Source organism: Macadamia integrifolia, chromosome 2 (genome assembly GCF_013358625.1).
Source record: "Macadamia integrifolia cultivar HAES 741 chromosome 2, SCU_Mint_v3, whole genome shotgun sequence".
Lineage (NCBI taxonomy): Eukaryota > Viridiplantae > Streptophyta > Magnoliopsida > Proteales > Proteaceae > Macadamia > Macadamia integrifolia.
Genome location: NC_056558.1, coordinates 39,705,238 through 39,717,816, shown reverse-complemented (window position 1 = coordinate 39,717,816; position 12,579 = coordinate 39,705,238). Strand labels below are relative to the sequence as shown.

General features: G+C 38.4%; 2 protein-coding genes across 6 annotated transcripts; one reads left to right on the top strand and one right to left on the bottom strand.

Moving 5' to 3' along the window:
* Positions 1-422: 422 nt before the first annotated feature.
* Positions 423-3,769, top strand: LOC122072104 (F-box/kelch-repeat protein At5g60570-like). Of its 4 annotated transcripts, none has more exons than XM_042636653.1 (3): positions 423-705; positions 959-1,187; positions 2,105-3,769. In XM_042636653.1, exon 3 carries the CDS (start codon positions 2,113-2,115, stop codon positions 3,457-3,459), a length of 1,347 nt encoding a protein of 448 aa, XP_042492587.1. In that variant the 5' UTR covers positions 423-705; positions 959-1,187; positions 2,105-2,112; the 3' UTR covers positions 3,460-3,769. The 4 variants fall into 4 exon arrangements, with proteins under 4 accessions (XP_042492587.1, XP_042492588.1, XP_042492585.1 ...); XM_042636654.1 differs by having other exon boundaries at positions 949-1,187; positions 2,124-3,769; XM_042636651.1 differs by having other exon boundaries at positions 949-1,187.
* Positions 3,770-5,935: 2,166 nt separating this feature from the next.
* LOC122072301 (alpha-glucosidase-like) lies at positions 5,936-12,117 on the bottom strand. Of its 2 annotated transcripts, none has more exons than XM_042636889.1 (5): positions 11,819-12,117; positions 8,133-8,860; positions 7,770-8,000; positions 6,959-7,605; positions 5,936-6,881 (listed from the first exon to the last, which is right to left on the bottom strand). In XM_042636889.1, exons 1-5 carry the CDS (start codon positions 12,049-12,051, stop codon positions 5,994-5,996), a joined length of 2,727 nt encoding a protein of 908 aa, XP_042492823.1. In that variant the 5' UTR covers positions 12,052-12,117; the 3' UTR covers positions 5,936-5,993. The 2 variants fall into 2 exon arrangements, with proteins under 2 accessions (XP_042492823.1, XP_042492824.1); XM_042636890.1 differs by lacking the exon at positions 11,819-12,117 and adding an exon at positions 9,110-9,389.
* Between the last annotated feature and the right edge of the window lie 462 nt (positions 12,118-12,579).

The following is a 12,579-nucleotide window of genomic DNA, read 5'->3' as shown; positions in this document are numbered from 1 at the left end:
GCAACTTGGTGGCGACGGAAGAAGCAAGGTAAGCTCCGAGCCCACCACATATTTCCTGTCTGCTACACAAAAGTATCAAAGATTCCAATCGAGTGTGAAATAGAAGATCTTAATCTTAATAAATGTCGTTGGATCGATGTAGAACATGAGGAAGTGTCGGCTGAGAAGGATTGTAGTATTCCCATTTAAAAACTATTAAAAAATTTATATCCTTATCCACAACGACAGATGGAGATAAGCGTTTATTATTGGAGAAAGATGGGATCTACCGTCACGTGTTAAAACGGAGTCCGTTTAAATCACTTTTTTGCTTTTCAGTTTTATTCTTTTCTCAAATTTTTTACAATTTTTGACTGCGCAGTAAAGAAAAGTAAAAAAGAGAAAAGTCCAAATAACACTCGTTAAAATGGGGAGGGAATAAAGAAGAAGAGAGAGGGAGAGAGGGAGAGAGTGAGAAGAAGCTCTCGAAGTGAAAGAAACTGCGGAAGAGAAGCTCTGAACACATACTCTGTCTCTGTGATTGATTGAGAGGGATTAGATCTGGTGAGGCTGCGGAGTTGAACAAATCCGCCGGAAATCTCCATTGCCGATCGGTTTCCGGCGGACTGCCATGCATAGTTTCCGTTTCTCCACAGTTGTTGATTTGTTCGATCGGTTGTAGAGTTCGGTTTCCCTGAATTTTTGTGTTTCTACAAGCGTGTGAAGGTGAGATTGTGGAGAGAGACGAAAGTGTGTTTGTTTGTTTTGGTGTTTTGGTGTTTGATGTTGTGAGTTGTGGATGATTGATTTGAGTGGTTGATTGGACTTTGAAGAGTATCTCTTGTTAGTATTTCTTTGTTTTCGGTGTTATTGGCTTTATTGGGTATGAAAGCTTCTTCTTTTACTCTGTAACAGTTGGGTTTTTGGTTTGTATCTGAATCTGCTCACTGGAGAATTTCTGGATTTCAGCAAGTTTCAGGTTGAAAATTAGAGAGATCGGAGCGGTTTATGAAGTTTGAGCTCTAGAGCGATTTGTAGAGTTTGAAAGATCTGTTTCGGTCGCTGTGGGAATGCTGCATTGGAATTTAGACAAGTTCTTAACATGTCTCGATTAGGTTACTCGCTTTCAATCGAAGGTTGAAGGGGATTTTCTGTTGAGATACTCTTGCATATATATCCAAGCTATTTATCCGTTTCATTTTATTCAGGTATTTCGACTTCGAAGTTCTTAATGCAACTTGACTTGGATATTGTAGCAATTGAGGTAGATAAAATTATGAAATTCAGTTCATGTTCTTATTGTGAATTTTCTTCAGTATCCTGTTCAGATTATGTTGTTTGTTATTGAGTAGCAAGTTTTGTGCTGCTGCGATGGGGAAATATTTGTAAGCCTGATGTTGGTGTGAGCTTTTGTTCTGATAGTGTCTGAAATGGATCTATTCATGCGATTCCTTTTCGATTCTTTAATCAGTTTTTGCCCCTCTGCTACCTATAGGCTAGATTTGTCCATAATCTTTGCTTTGACACTTCTGTTGCTCTGCTGGAATTGGTCTGTCTTAGTTTCCGAGAGAGAGAGAGAGAGAGAGAGAATCACCTAGATCGAAATGTATAGTTCTGTGCTTAATTCCATGATCAGTTGTTTGTCTTGATATACAACAGTCCTGATTTGATATTTCAAGGCCATTTCACTGCCAAAGAAAGAAAGGATTAGTAGTTTTTGAAAACAAATTTTTTTATCTGTTTATCCATATATTCTTTTTTCTTGTTGAAAAAATGAAAATCTTTTTGTTAATACATATTACAATGTAAAACTATTTTAATTCTGGTTCATGGTTGTCTTCTGTTTATTTTGTTTGAAGTCACCACAGTCCTCCCCTCCGCGTCCAAATGTGGAAGCCCTTTGTTCAGTTAATATGACAATATTTACATATTCCGTTTCTCATTGCTTGATGCAGATGGATGACTTGAACTCCTTTATTTATTTTTACATTTTAAATATTTGCTTTACAAACCCATAAGTTTTAGCTGTTGTCTGGCTTGGTTCTTACTCCCTTTGACAACTTCTTATTGTTTTATGAATTTTTGTTTGTCTTTTAAAAGACTTTCTTTGTCATATCTATTACAGAATTATCGATGGTTTGTAGATATACCCTCGAGGAGCAAAAGAGAAAGGAGACACCTATTTGCAAATCACCAGCCATGGTCGGTGCACAAGGATGTGTAATTTCAGAGATTTCTAGTACCTTCAATCTGGACTCGAGATCTTTCCTGAAAAATCGATTGCTACTAGCTTGTATGTTGAGAAACGTGACGGATATTGGGGAAGTTATATTCGACAAGTATGCCTATACAGGTGGTGTGGATTCCGTATGCTTAAAGAAAAAGAAGCCTACAGTTTCTACACGAGCTGGTGGAGATTCCACTGGACAGTCATCAAGTGATGGTCTCATACCTGGTCTGTATGATGACATGGCAATGGATATTCTTACTTGGGCAAGTAGATCAGATTACCCAAATCTTGCATGTGTGAGTAAAAAGCTTCATGAATTGATTACTAGTGGGGATCTTTACAAATTGAGGCGACAAATGGGTGTCATTGAGCAGTGGGTTTATCTAGCTTGTAGTAATATGCCTTGGGAAGCTTTTGATCCTGCAAGGCATAGGTGGATGAGGTTACCTAGAATGCCATGTGATGATTGCTTCACGTATGCAGACAAGGAATCTCTTGCTGTAGGAACTGAGCTGCTCGTCTTTGGTCGGGAGTTATCTGGATTTGCAATTTGGATGTACAGTTTGCTTAATCATCAATGGTCTAGATGCCCCTTAATGAGCCTACCCCGTTGTTTGTTTGGTTCAAGTAGCTCTGCAGAAATTGCTATTGTTGCTGGAGGAAGTGACAAGAATGGCTGTATTTTGAAGTCTGCTGAGCTTTACAATTCCGAACTGCGTGCTTGGGAAAGTTTGCCAGATATGAACTTGCCTCGTAAACTTTGTTCAGGCTTCTTTATGGATGGAAAATTCTATGTTATTGGAGGCATTTCTAGCCAATCTGGCCGTTTAACTTGTGGTGAAGAATATAATATAGAAACGAGGACATGGAGGAGGATAAATGACATGATCCCTGGTTGGGGTGGACCCATGCAGTCTCCCCCTCTGGTGGCGGTTGTTAATAATCAGCTTTATGGTGCTGATTTAACTACAAATGAGGTAAAAAAATATGATAAAACCAATAATACATGGAATGTTGTGAAGAGGTTGCCAGTTAGGGCGGACTCTAACAATGGTTGGGGTTTAGCATTCAAGGCATGTGGTGATAAGTTGCTTGTGGTTGGCGGACGTAGACGGATTGATGGTGAAGTTATTGTGCTGCACTCTTGGCGTCCGGAGGATGGGAACAGGGAAGGACTAGAGTGGGATGTGCTTTCCATCAGAGAGCGAGCAGGTGGGTTTGTGTACAACTGTGCAGTGATGGGTTGTTAATGCTTGCGTCACTATCTTCTGAGTTGGATCTAAACCTTCTAGTCGAGAAACTCAGATGCTTCACTATGTGGCAACATGATGTTGTCTGGGTCTTATTTTTAATTTTCTTTTACCTCCAAAAAATTGATGTTGATATTATATGTTTTTATTTCTAGTTCTCTGGCGCCGCCCCTTCATTGACTCTATGAATTTTTTTATCAGAGAGTAGGGCATTAAATTAACATGGAGGCTTCTTTCCTTGTTTTATTATAATTCTCATTAAGTTAAAGCATGTAAAAGTCAACATCATTGAGGAAGTCTTTGGCTTGTATGATTATGGTATGATGTTTTTCCTTGCTAGTAGTAACTTTTCCTGTTTTGAAATCCTCATCCATTTGTGGAAATTGTCATTTGTATGGATATATTTCATTTTCCTGTCCTTTGCAATCATTTTCAGTTTCTTGGAAGCACTGATTTTTTGCCTTTTATTGTAATAAGCACGATGGAGGGTAAATTATAATATCAATCTGTTAAACTGGATTCAATGATATTTTAGAAGTAGTGATATTTCATTTTTTTTATGGATAATTTGGAAGTGGCAGTATTTCATTTGTCAGAAACACCTCTTATTTGAATAATGCTTTGGTCATAGAGATTGGATCCTTTGATGCTTCCAATGAGTGACAACAGATCAGATCCCAAAACTGAAATTGAAAAGTAATGAGGTTCTTGTACGAGTGATATTAGGATTTTAAGTAGACCTTCTGAGTTCTGACCAGCAATATTTTTCATTGAGATTACTGGAGGAAATTCCATTTCCTGAATAGGAAAATGTTTTAGATGGTAAATGTTGGTTAAGGTGCATTGAGTTGTATAGCTGTGTGTAATCTGAATATCCTGGTGTAGTTGGAGGATTTGCACGGTATGTCCAATCTGACCAGTAGCTTTTGCATTGCCTTGATTGCAAATCACAGAGGACCAGGATGTTCTGTCAAATTATTGGAGAGATCTTTCTCGAGTGGCGTGTTATTAGGAGAGAGACTATAAACACATAACAATGAGTTTTAAATCATGTGATCATATGCGACCAGAGCAGAGTGATTTCATTTACATTTAGTGTTATTCTGTATCTTGTTTTGGGGGTAAGATGTGTATTGTATTGTCAATCCTTCCACTATTCTGTTGATTTGGTATTCAGAAGTAACCTTTAAGATCCAAATCCATAATCTCTGGTAGATTTCTCTCTTGTTGCTCATTTTATGAGCAAAACTTAGATGTCACAAGTATGCCATTGGATTCTCCTTACAATTTAGGCCAGATTTTAGTGGGCTAAAGAATACTGTGACCACATTTGTCTGCAATCACTGATCCTTATTGATTATTTTCCTTCAAAATTCTAAGAGGAACTTGATTGTGAGCATTGTCCTAGATTTAGTGGTAAATGTTTGTGTTTCTCAAATTCCTAGGAGAATCCAATAGTATATATGTTAATGACACTAGCTGTATGTATTAAAGTGAATCCGTTGGTCGTCTCAGGCTATTAATCTATTGCTACTTACTACCATTAGGGTTGTTTTGCTTTTCTTTGTTTCCTCTTGCAAACTGTTTATCTGTAACCTTTACTCTTTTAACTTTGAAGCCTGAAGCATGTACTGTTGCTCTTCCTCTATATCCTTGTCCAAGAATGGATGTTTGATCTGGTCTAAATGATTTCTAAGGGAATTATCAGTTCTTCAATCCATCAGTGCTTTTTGGTGTCCCTTAGGTGTACCAGAATCCTTTTGAAAAATTTTCTTTTTATCATTTTTTTCTTTCTTCATTCATGATAAGGCTAATTGTTAATTTCTACCCTCTTTGTCCAGACTCAAGAGTGCCATGAATGGTGATCTCAGGAAAGATAATCTATATTTATCCTTACAGGTTCCCTTTTCTAGGAGAAATTAATTTGAAAATTAACCATGAGCGAGCTTACTTTTCGCTTTAAAAGCCGACTTTTTTTAGTTATCTCGCATATGGATAGTTGATTCCTTCTTCTTCCTCTTAAGTAGAAGGGTCAGACTTTATGCAGAACAATTTTATGGTAGGACCATAGGAGATCCTCCCTGAACCCTCTCCCCCCAAACCCCCCCCCCCCAAAAATAATAATAATAAAAAGAACACAGAAACTAGGGCAATTTTTTGTTACTTATGTTTACTCTTTAGTTGTTAACTGCATGAGGACCCTCTCGGCTTTATTCTGTTTATAACAAATGCTTCCAATATCATAAACAAGGGGAGACCCTTTCACTTTTCTCAGAATGTTTAGCCAAGAATATCATTGATGTAATTATTGAAACCACAGTTTCAGAAATATTTGGAATTTACTACTTGCCCCTATTTATAACTATTCATAGAAAAGTGGTTGATCTAGACTCCTGAATTTGATCCCATTTCCAAAAGTTGGAGCTCTACTTCTCATACTATTTTATATATATGTTTATTTTCCCAAGTGGGTAAGTAAACTGAATTTTCTGCTTGTGTTATTAATGTGTATTACAATTCTCTCATCATTTGGCCTATTGGCTCAATTGCAGCTTTATTTCAAAGTTCTTCCCCATAAGCACTGATAGCCCTGTAATGTCCGCAGTTCCAAATCCTCCATTTTTCTTAAGGTTCACTCTTACACCTGTTTTATTGTTCAATTTTATCCCATTAAGATAAAGCTGATACCTGTTGAACCTGTTAGTCTGCTTCAAACCTATGAAACTCACCTTTGTTAAAACCCACTTCTCACTCACTGCATATTCCCCATTCACCACTTCTGATCTTACGCTTGTCTCGTTCCCGGCGACCTTACCATAAAACCTCATGAAACTCCATTTCCCTCCCTCTCCTCCCATCTCTAACTCTTCTCCATCATCCAGGAAAAGTTCTCCAGTGGTATTGCCACCACTGCTGTCAATGGCCACTAAAAGCTGGAACCCCGTCTTCCGGGCTGCTTGTGTTGTCATGGCTTCCTCCTGCATGGCCAGAATATTACCTTCATGGACATGCACATTTATATGTTCTGCTGGGGCTTCAAGTGTGGTGAACTTCCCAGATGCTACAGACACCGACTGTGAGTAGTTATAGAGGTCAAACCAATTGCCTGCGGCAAAGTATGCATTGACTGAAACTGCTCCCTGTTTCAATACAGGTGAGACCATAACACCTTTTCCAATCAAAAACTGTGCATCAATTCCATAGGTTTTGATATCTTTGGGGAATGAGAAGAACAGAGATCTCGCTATGGGGGTTCCCTTAGTGTGTGCTTCATACATTAATGTGTAGAAGTAGGGGAGTAGACGGTATCGGAGCCCAAGTGCCTTCTTTGCTGCTATGGTAACCGACTTCCATAGATAGAGCTCTTGACTTGCTTTCTGCTTTTCTGCATGGTCTCTGGCGAAAGGATAGAATGCTCCTACCTGCATTACAAAGTTTTGGTCATTGCTTAGTCCATAGAGAACATATCATATCTATACGCAAGTCTATGTGCTATTACCTGAATCCAACGACGGCAAAGCTCCTCAGTGGTGTCTTGCATAAACCCACAGATATCAGCTCCAACCATTGGAATTCCAAAGAGTCCAAAGCTCAAAACAGATGGAATTGAGTATGCTAGGTCATCCCATGTTGCTGCATTGTCACCAGTCCAATGTGCTGTGTATTTGCCTGATCCCACAAAAGTTGATCGGGAAAGTACGAATGGTCTCTTACCCCTTGCTTTGATTAAGGCAGCATTTGTGGATCTGGATTCTAAGAAGCCATATAGGTTGTGGACATTATACTCGGTCATATTGCCAAAGTGGAGAGATGTTGCGGGGGCAGTTTTTTCATTGATAGGTCTCTGGATATTGGCATTGTTTATCTTGTAAGGAGGATCGTCAAGAGTAGAACTGGGGAAAGAAGCAGAAGATATGAAGTTGGATATCTCATTCATGTCAATCCAGAGGCCATCAAAGGGAAGTTCCTGGTGGAATGCTGAAATTTCTCCTGCCCAGAAAGTGTCTGTTGCTGGATTCAGGAAGTCGGGAAAGTAAACATTACCAGGCCACACCACACCCGGGTATTCAGTGCCATTGCGCATTATGAAGACGTGTGCCTGCATACCACGTACGTATGTGCCATATGTGTCATTCACGCCAATACCTGTAGGGAATTGGCATGATTCTTCATTATAACACGATAAAATTACAGAACCATGAACAGAAAAATGTTACTGCAACTGATCATCCAAGGAAGTTCAGTTATCTTCTTTAGTTCTACAGCAAAGGTGTGGGGTGTGGAGTGTGGAGTTTCATTTTATTTCTCACCTGGATCCACTATGACCACATATTTCTGACCATTTTGGTGAAGCCTATCAACAAATTGCTTCATCTGGTCTGGTGGGAAGTTGATAGGATCAAGAGTGAAATCTTTAAAGCCATCCATGTAGTCAATATCTGTCCACATGACTTCTAAAGGAATTCCTGCTTTCGCGTAGCCGGCAACCACACCCTCAAGTTCATTAACATTCTTGTACCCATATCGACATTGATGAAATCCTAAACAACAGATCAGAACAAAAAATGAATACTCTTTCCTTGCTTAACATTATCTGATTTAATAGCATACCAAGATGATTTTCAGTTCAGATTCTGTGGAATTTAGCCACTGAATCAGCATTGGTTGCTTACCAAATGACCAGTATGGCATCGGGGCTGGCCGGCCGATGAGCTCTGTGTATTGTTGAATGACAGATTCTGGTGTTGGCCCCGCGAAGAAGTAGAAATCAAGAACACCTCCAATGACCTTATATGTTATACGAGAACCATTATAGATTACATCCATTCCATTACTATTGAGCAACAAAACACCATGAGTACTCCCTGCTGGAACTTTGCCATCTGATGAAGGTGACCTGATATCCACATAGAATGGGTGGGAGCCGTAGAGATTGACATCCGGATTTGCACTTGCAATATCAGCATTCCACATTGTAAATGTCTGGTTGGGGACCAGACGGAATGTCTTCTTAGTATGTTCTCCTAAGCCATAGATGGATGCTCTGTCTGCTGGCAATGAGGATGAGATCTGTATGTATTGGTCCTTGAACACAAACACAGTGTCAGAGTTTGACTTCTCCGGTGAAGTGCTGAAAAGTACATCGCCGGTGGAGCGACGGGCGATGGTGAATCCGAAGGATGGTGTGGAGTGGAGGGTGAGGATTAGGTCGGAGCTTGGGATGGAAAAGGAGTGGTTTTCCTGTAGTGGCAATTGGTTGTTTTCCAATTGGTAAAGGCGGTTTTCCGGCAAAGATCGGTGGGGGAGAAGGGGTTGTCGGGGGATGATTTCTTGTGGGATTTCCCATCTCCGTTTGTTTGAGTCAGTGATATGGACTCTCAAACGATCATTAGTCTCAAAGCTGCAAAACAGTTAAAACAATAGCAAAACTCAGTAAACAAAGTACCTAAAAAAAATGCTTTCTTTAGATTTTGATCTTTAATCTGTGATGTTCATTGTTGGATTAAAAAGATGGGTTCCTAAATTGGAATATTCAAATTGATGAGAGAGTAAGTTCTTCTAAAGTCAACGACTCACTAGAAAGGGATAATCAAAGAACAGAAATGGAAGAAAGAGAGAAAGATTGAACTAAGAATATATTCTTTGTTACCTGGCAAGTAACTGGAGATTCTGAACATCTGGACCGAAAAGAGAAGAGTTCTTAATCAATCTGAGATGAGCAGTCAATGAGTTCCTAGTGGGATTGAAGTTGATCGACTGAACTGAATAACCATACCCAACTGCTCCTTTAGCTCCATATCCATGAGATGGACAGAAGAAGGAAAAAAGAAAGAAGAGAGAAAGGAGGAGGAGAAGAGGAAGTGATTTTGCTCTCATTTTCTTTCTCCACTAATTAGAGCAAGGTGAGGGCCGAGTGGGAAAGCCGAGAGAAAAGGCAAATATAAAGCAGCCGTTCATCTCAACCCCCACAGAAACGTCCTTGTCACTACCCCATGGAGTGTGGACCTTTTTATTTTAAATTATTATTATTATTTTTTTAATGGTGAAGTGTGGACCTCATTTTTTTTTTTATGAAAAATAAATGGAAAACTCTTAGAGATAGGGTGCACGAAAAGATAGCATTGCTCATTGTGCGAGACACTGAAGATGCTGGTGTGTATCCTCTCATTGGCTCCATGTGCTGTTGTTTCCTATGCAGCTCATGTGAAGAGTATATTTACAAGGTTATCAGCAGGGGTCCCATTGAAGTAAGTAGTTCTATCTCTACCTCCTAAATCATGGGCTGTGCCAATTGCAAAACCTATCTTCTTAACAACCAAAATAGAGTTCAAAAGCTTAGTAGAAGAGGGGATATCATATATGTGAAGAGTTTCCATGGCCAAGGGTGATCCTCATGATCAATTTGACGGATGTTAAACCTGCCAAAAGAGGGGACTGATCCCTGATCCTCTTTATTTATTGGATCACTCAATTAGTCATCCACCGGTTGAGCGGATCTAAGGATATGTGCCCATGTGTTGCGAGCCGAATCCCCAAAATAGCTTGGATGAGATTTATTTGGATCATCAGAAATAAACTGATGATTATATAACTAGTGCCCATCCCCTAAACTTGGAATGGAATCTTTCTATAAGTTCGTAGTTTATATTCACTTTCGAGGCATTTAAACTATTTGTTTATATGGGATTTTGATGGATTTGACCAATTACTTGGACCACATCCTTATCATAACACTTTCAAAAACCACAAAATGGAAGAAAGACTAAATAAACTAAGGCTCCGTTTGGTGTCGTTCTAAAAAAATATTTCTGGAGTTTTTTCGTTCTATTGGAACGAAAAAATGAAATCTTCTGTTTGGTGCACTTATGGTCCGTTTCTGTTTTTTTGGAATAAAAAGTGAAAAAAAAAACTGAAAAAACGAGATTGGACATGGAGTTCCGTCTTTCCAGTTTCGTTCCATTTTACAAAAAAAAAAAGTTCCAGATAAAAATCTGAAATTTTGAAACACCATTTTTTCGTTTAAAAACTGCATTTTGACACAGAAATTGAAAATTTCAGTTGTGACACGAAACGACGTTTCTGAAACAGAAACGATACCAAACGGAGCCTAACTAGTGCTTATCCCAGAAAATCTGCTTTATGGGTTTTTCAGTCTTTCTTTAACCTGGCTGTGAAGTTGAGATTCTGAACATGTGGATGGTGGCCCTATAGAATTGAGGAATTGTTTTTTGTGACTTTCAAATCAGCAGTTATTGACTTTCCAATTGCATTGATGGAGGTTGACTGGGCAAACCCAACTAGGTGCTCTTCAGATCCCACCTCCATTGGGTTGGTGCTGGTGGTAAGAAGAAGACAGGATGAAGGAAGAGGAGAAAATGGAGTTCTGCACTTATTTTCTTCCTCTAATTGCACTAAGTGAAGGAAAGTAACATCAATCACCTTTCAACCTTCAATCCCCAAATAAGTACCATGGACTTCCAAGAAAGTGCTCTGGGAGGGCTAGTGAGAGAATTTTTTTTAATACCCAATTCTAGTGACAATTGAGTCAGCTATCACTTAGTTGGGTTCCTCCAATCAAACTGGATTTCAAAACAATGTCTTCAAATCAAAATTTTAACACATGGGTAATGTATTAGAACTAAGAAAGGATCTCAGATCTAAACCTGCAACTCCATGATTGAGAAAGACTTTTCAGTCCATCACCCCCATACACCCCCATTCTTTATATTGATGCTCTTGCAGATGATTGAAAATTTCAGAGAGAAAGACTAGCTAGACATGGTCAGAATTGATCTGAATCAGCCTGAACCTGGAGAAAAAAACCAATTTTTTGAAGCAGGAATCGGCGAGAATCGATCATTTCGATTCCAATTCTTGGCACTGTGGATGTAATTGGGTAATCACCAGTATATGGATAGATCAAGTGTACGATCAAGAAATCAGCATCCTTTCATTTCTGTTCCCTTCTAAGTATGTTATTTGAGAATGCAGAGATTTGTGTGGCAAAGGCAGATTAAAGGCATCAAAATTCCATCTACCCAATTGATATTTATAGAACCCAAGAAGAGATCTCATCACTAGAATCAAGATTTCCAGAAATGGGTAAAGTGCACACATCAAAAGATAGATCACTACACTTAAAATACTCCATAAACTGAAAATACAAAGTTTACAAGGGAAAGAAATACTTGCTAGTCCTGCAAGCCTCCTTTAACAGATCAAAGGTAGTACTAAAGGAAGGAAGCATTGAAGCTCTCCAAGGAAACATGGAAATCCATTGGAAAGTAAAGAGCCACAAATTTTATGAAACTAAAATAAGGTTTAATGATTGAAATATTTCTGCTTGTGTTTCTTTTACCTGGCTACAAAGCTGAGATTCTGAACATCTAGACCATAAATGGAGGAACTCTTTATAAGCTGGAGATTGGCAGTCAATGTCTTTGTGGTAGCATTGACAGAGATAGATTGGGCTGAAATTGAATAGCCATACCCAGCTGATTGCTCTTGAGCTCCACCTCCATGAGATGAGAAGAAGAATAAAGGAAGGAAGAAGAAACAAAGCAGAAGATGAGGTGTTGCATATTCACTCATTTTTTTCCACACTTGGGATTGATGTCAGAGAGGAAGACAAAGAAAGGGTTATATATATAGATAGTGCACTTCTTCCAACACACATTAATTCACGAAGACATTATATAAATATATATATATATATATATATCACATTAGAAACATTTTTTCTAATGTATGTGGATAAAAATGGCACATTCACCATATTTTTATTTATTTCCTATAATTGGTAATCTAAATTATTTTTCTTTTGTCCAACAACTCTTACAAATTTTCATGTTATAATTTTTTACTTGTAATTCTTTTAAACAATTTCTTCCTCAAGATAGTGCCTCATCCGCTAAGGCTATTATTTAAGAGTGCAAATCTGTACAATTGACCATTTATTAGGTGGAAGAGAAATTATATGTATGTAATAGACTAAATGTTTAAATGCTCTTGTAGGGGTAAGCTAACATAAATAAATATATTTTATGAATATATGTATGTGAATGTCTAAATTAATTAGAGTAGCAATAAGTTAAACAAGGATGTAGTACTTAAGAAATT

Excerpts from the sequence above, each read along its gene's own strand:
- LOC122072301 (XM_042636889.1), bottom strand. The coding sequence starts at position 12,051 with ATGAGTGAATATGCAACACCTCATCTTCTGCTTTGTTTCTTCTTCCTT. Across the intron at positions 8,861-11,818 it reads AATCTCAGCTTTGTAGCCAG|CTTTGAGACTAATGATCGTT; the intron begins GTAAAAGAAACA and ends ACTGTTTTGCAG. Across the intron at positions 6,882-6,958 it reads TTTGCCGTCGTTGGATTCAG|GTAGGAGCATTCTATCCTTT; the intron begins GTAATAGCACAT and ends TTTGTAATGCAG.
- LOC122072104 (XM_042636653.1), top strand. The coding sequence starts at position 2,113 with ATGGTTTGTAGATATACCCTCGAGGAGCAAAAGAGAAAGGAGACACCT.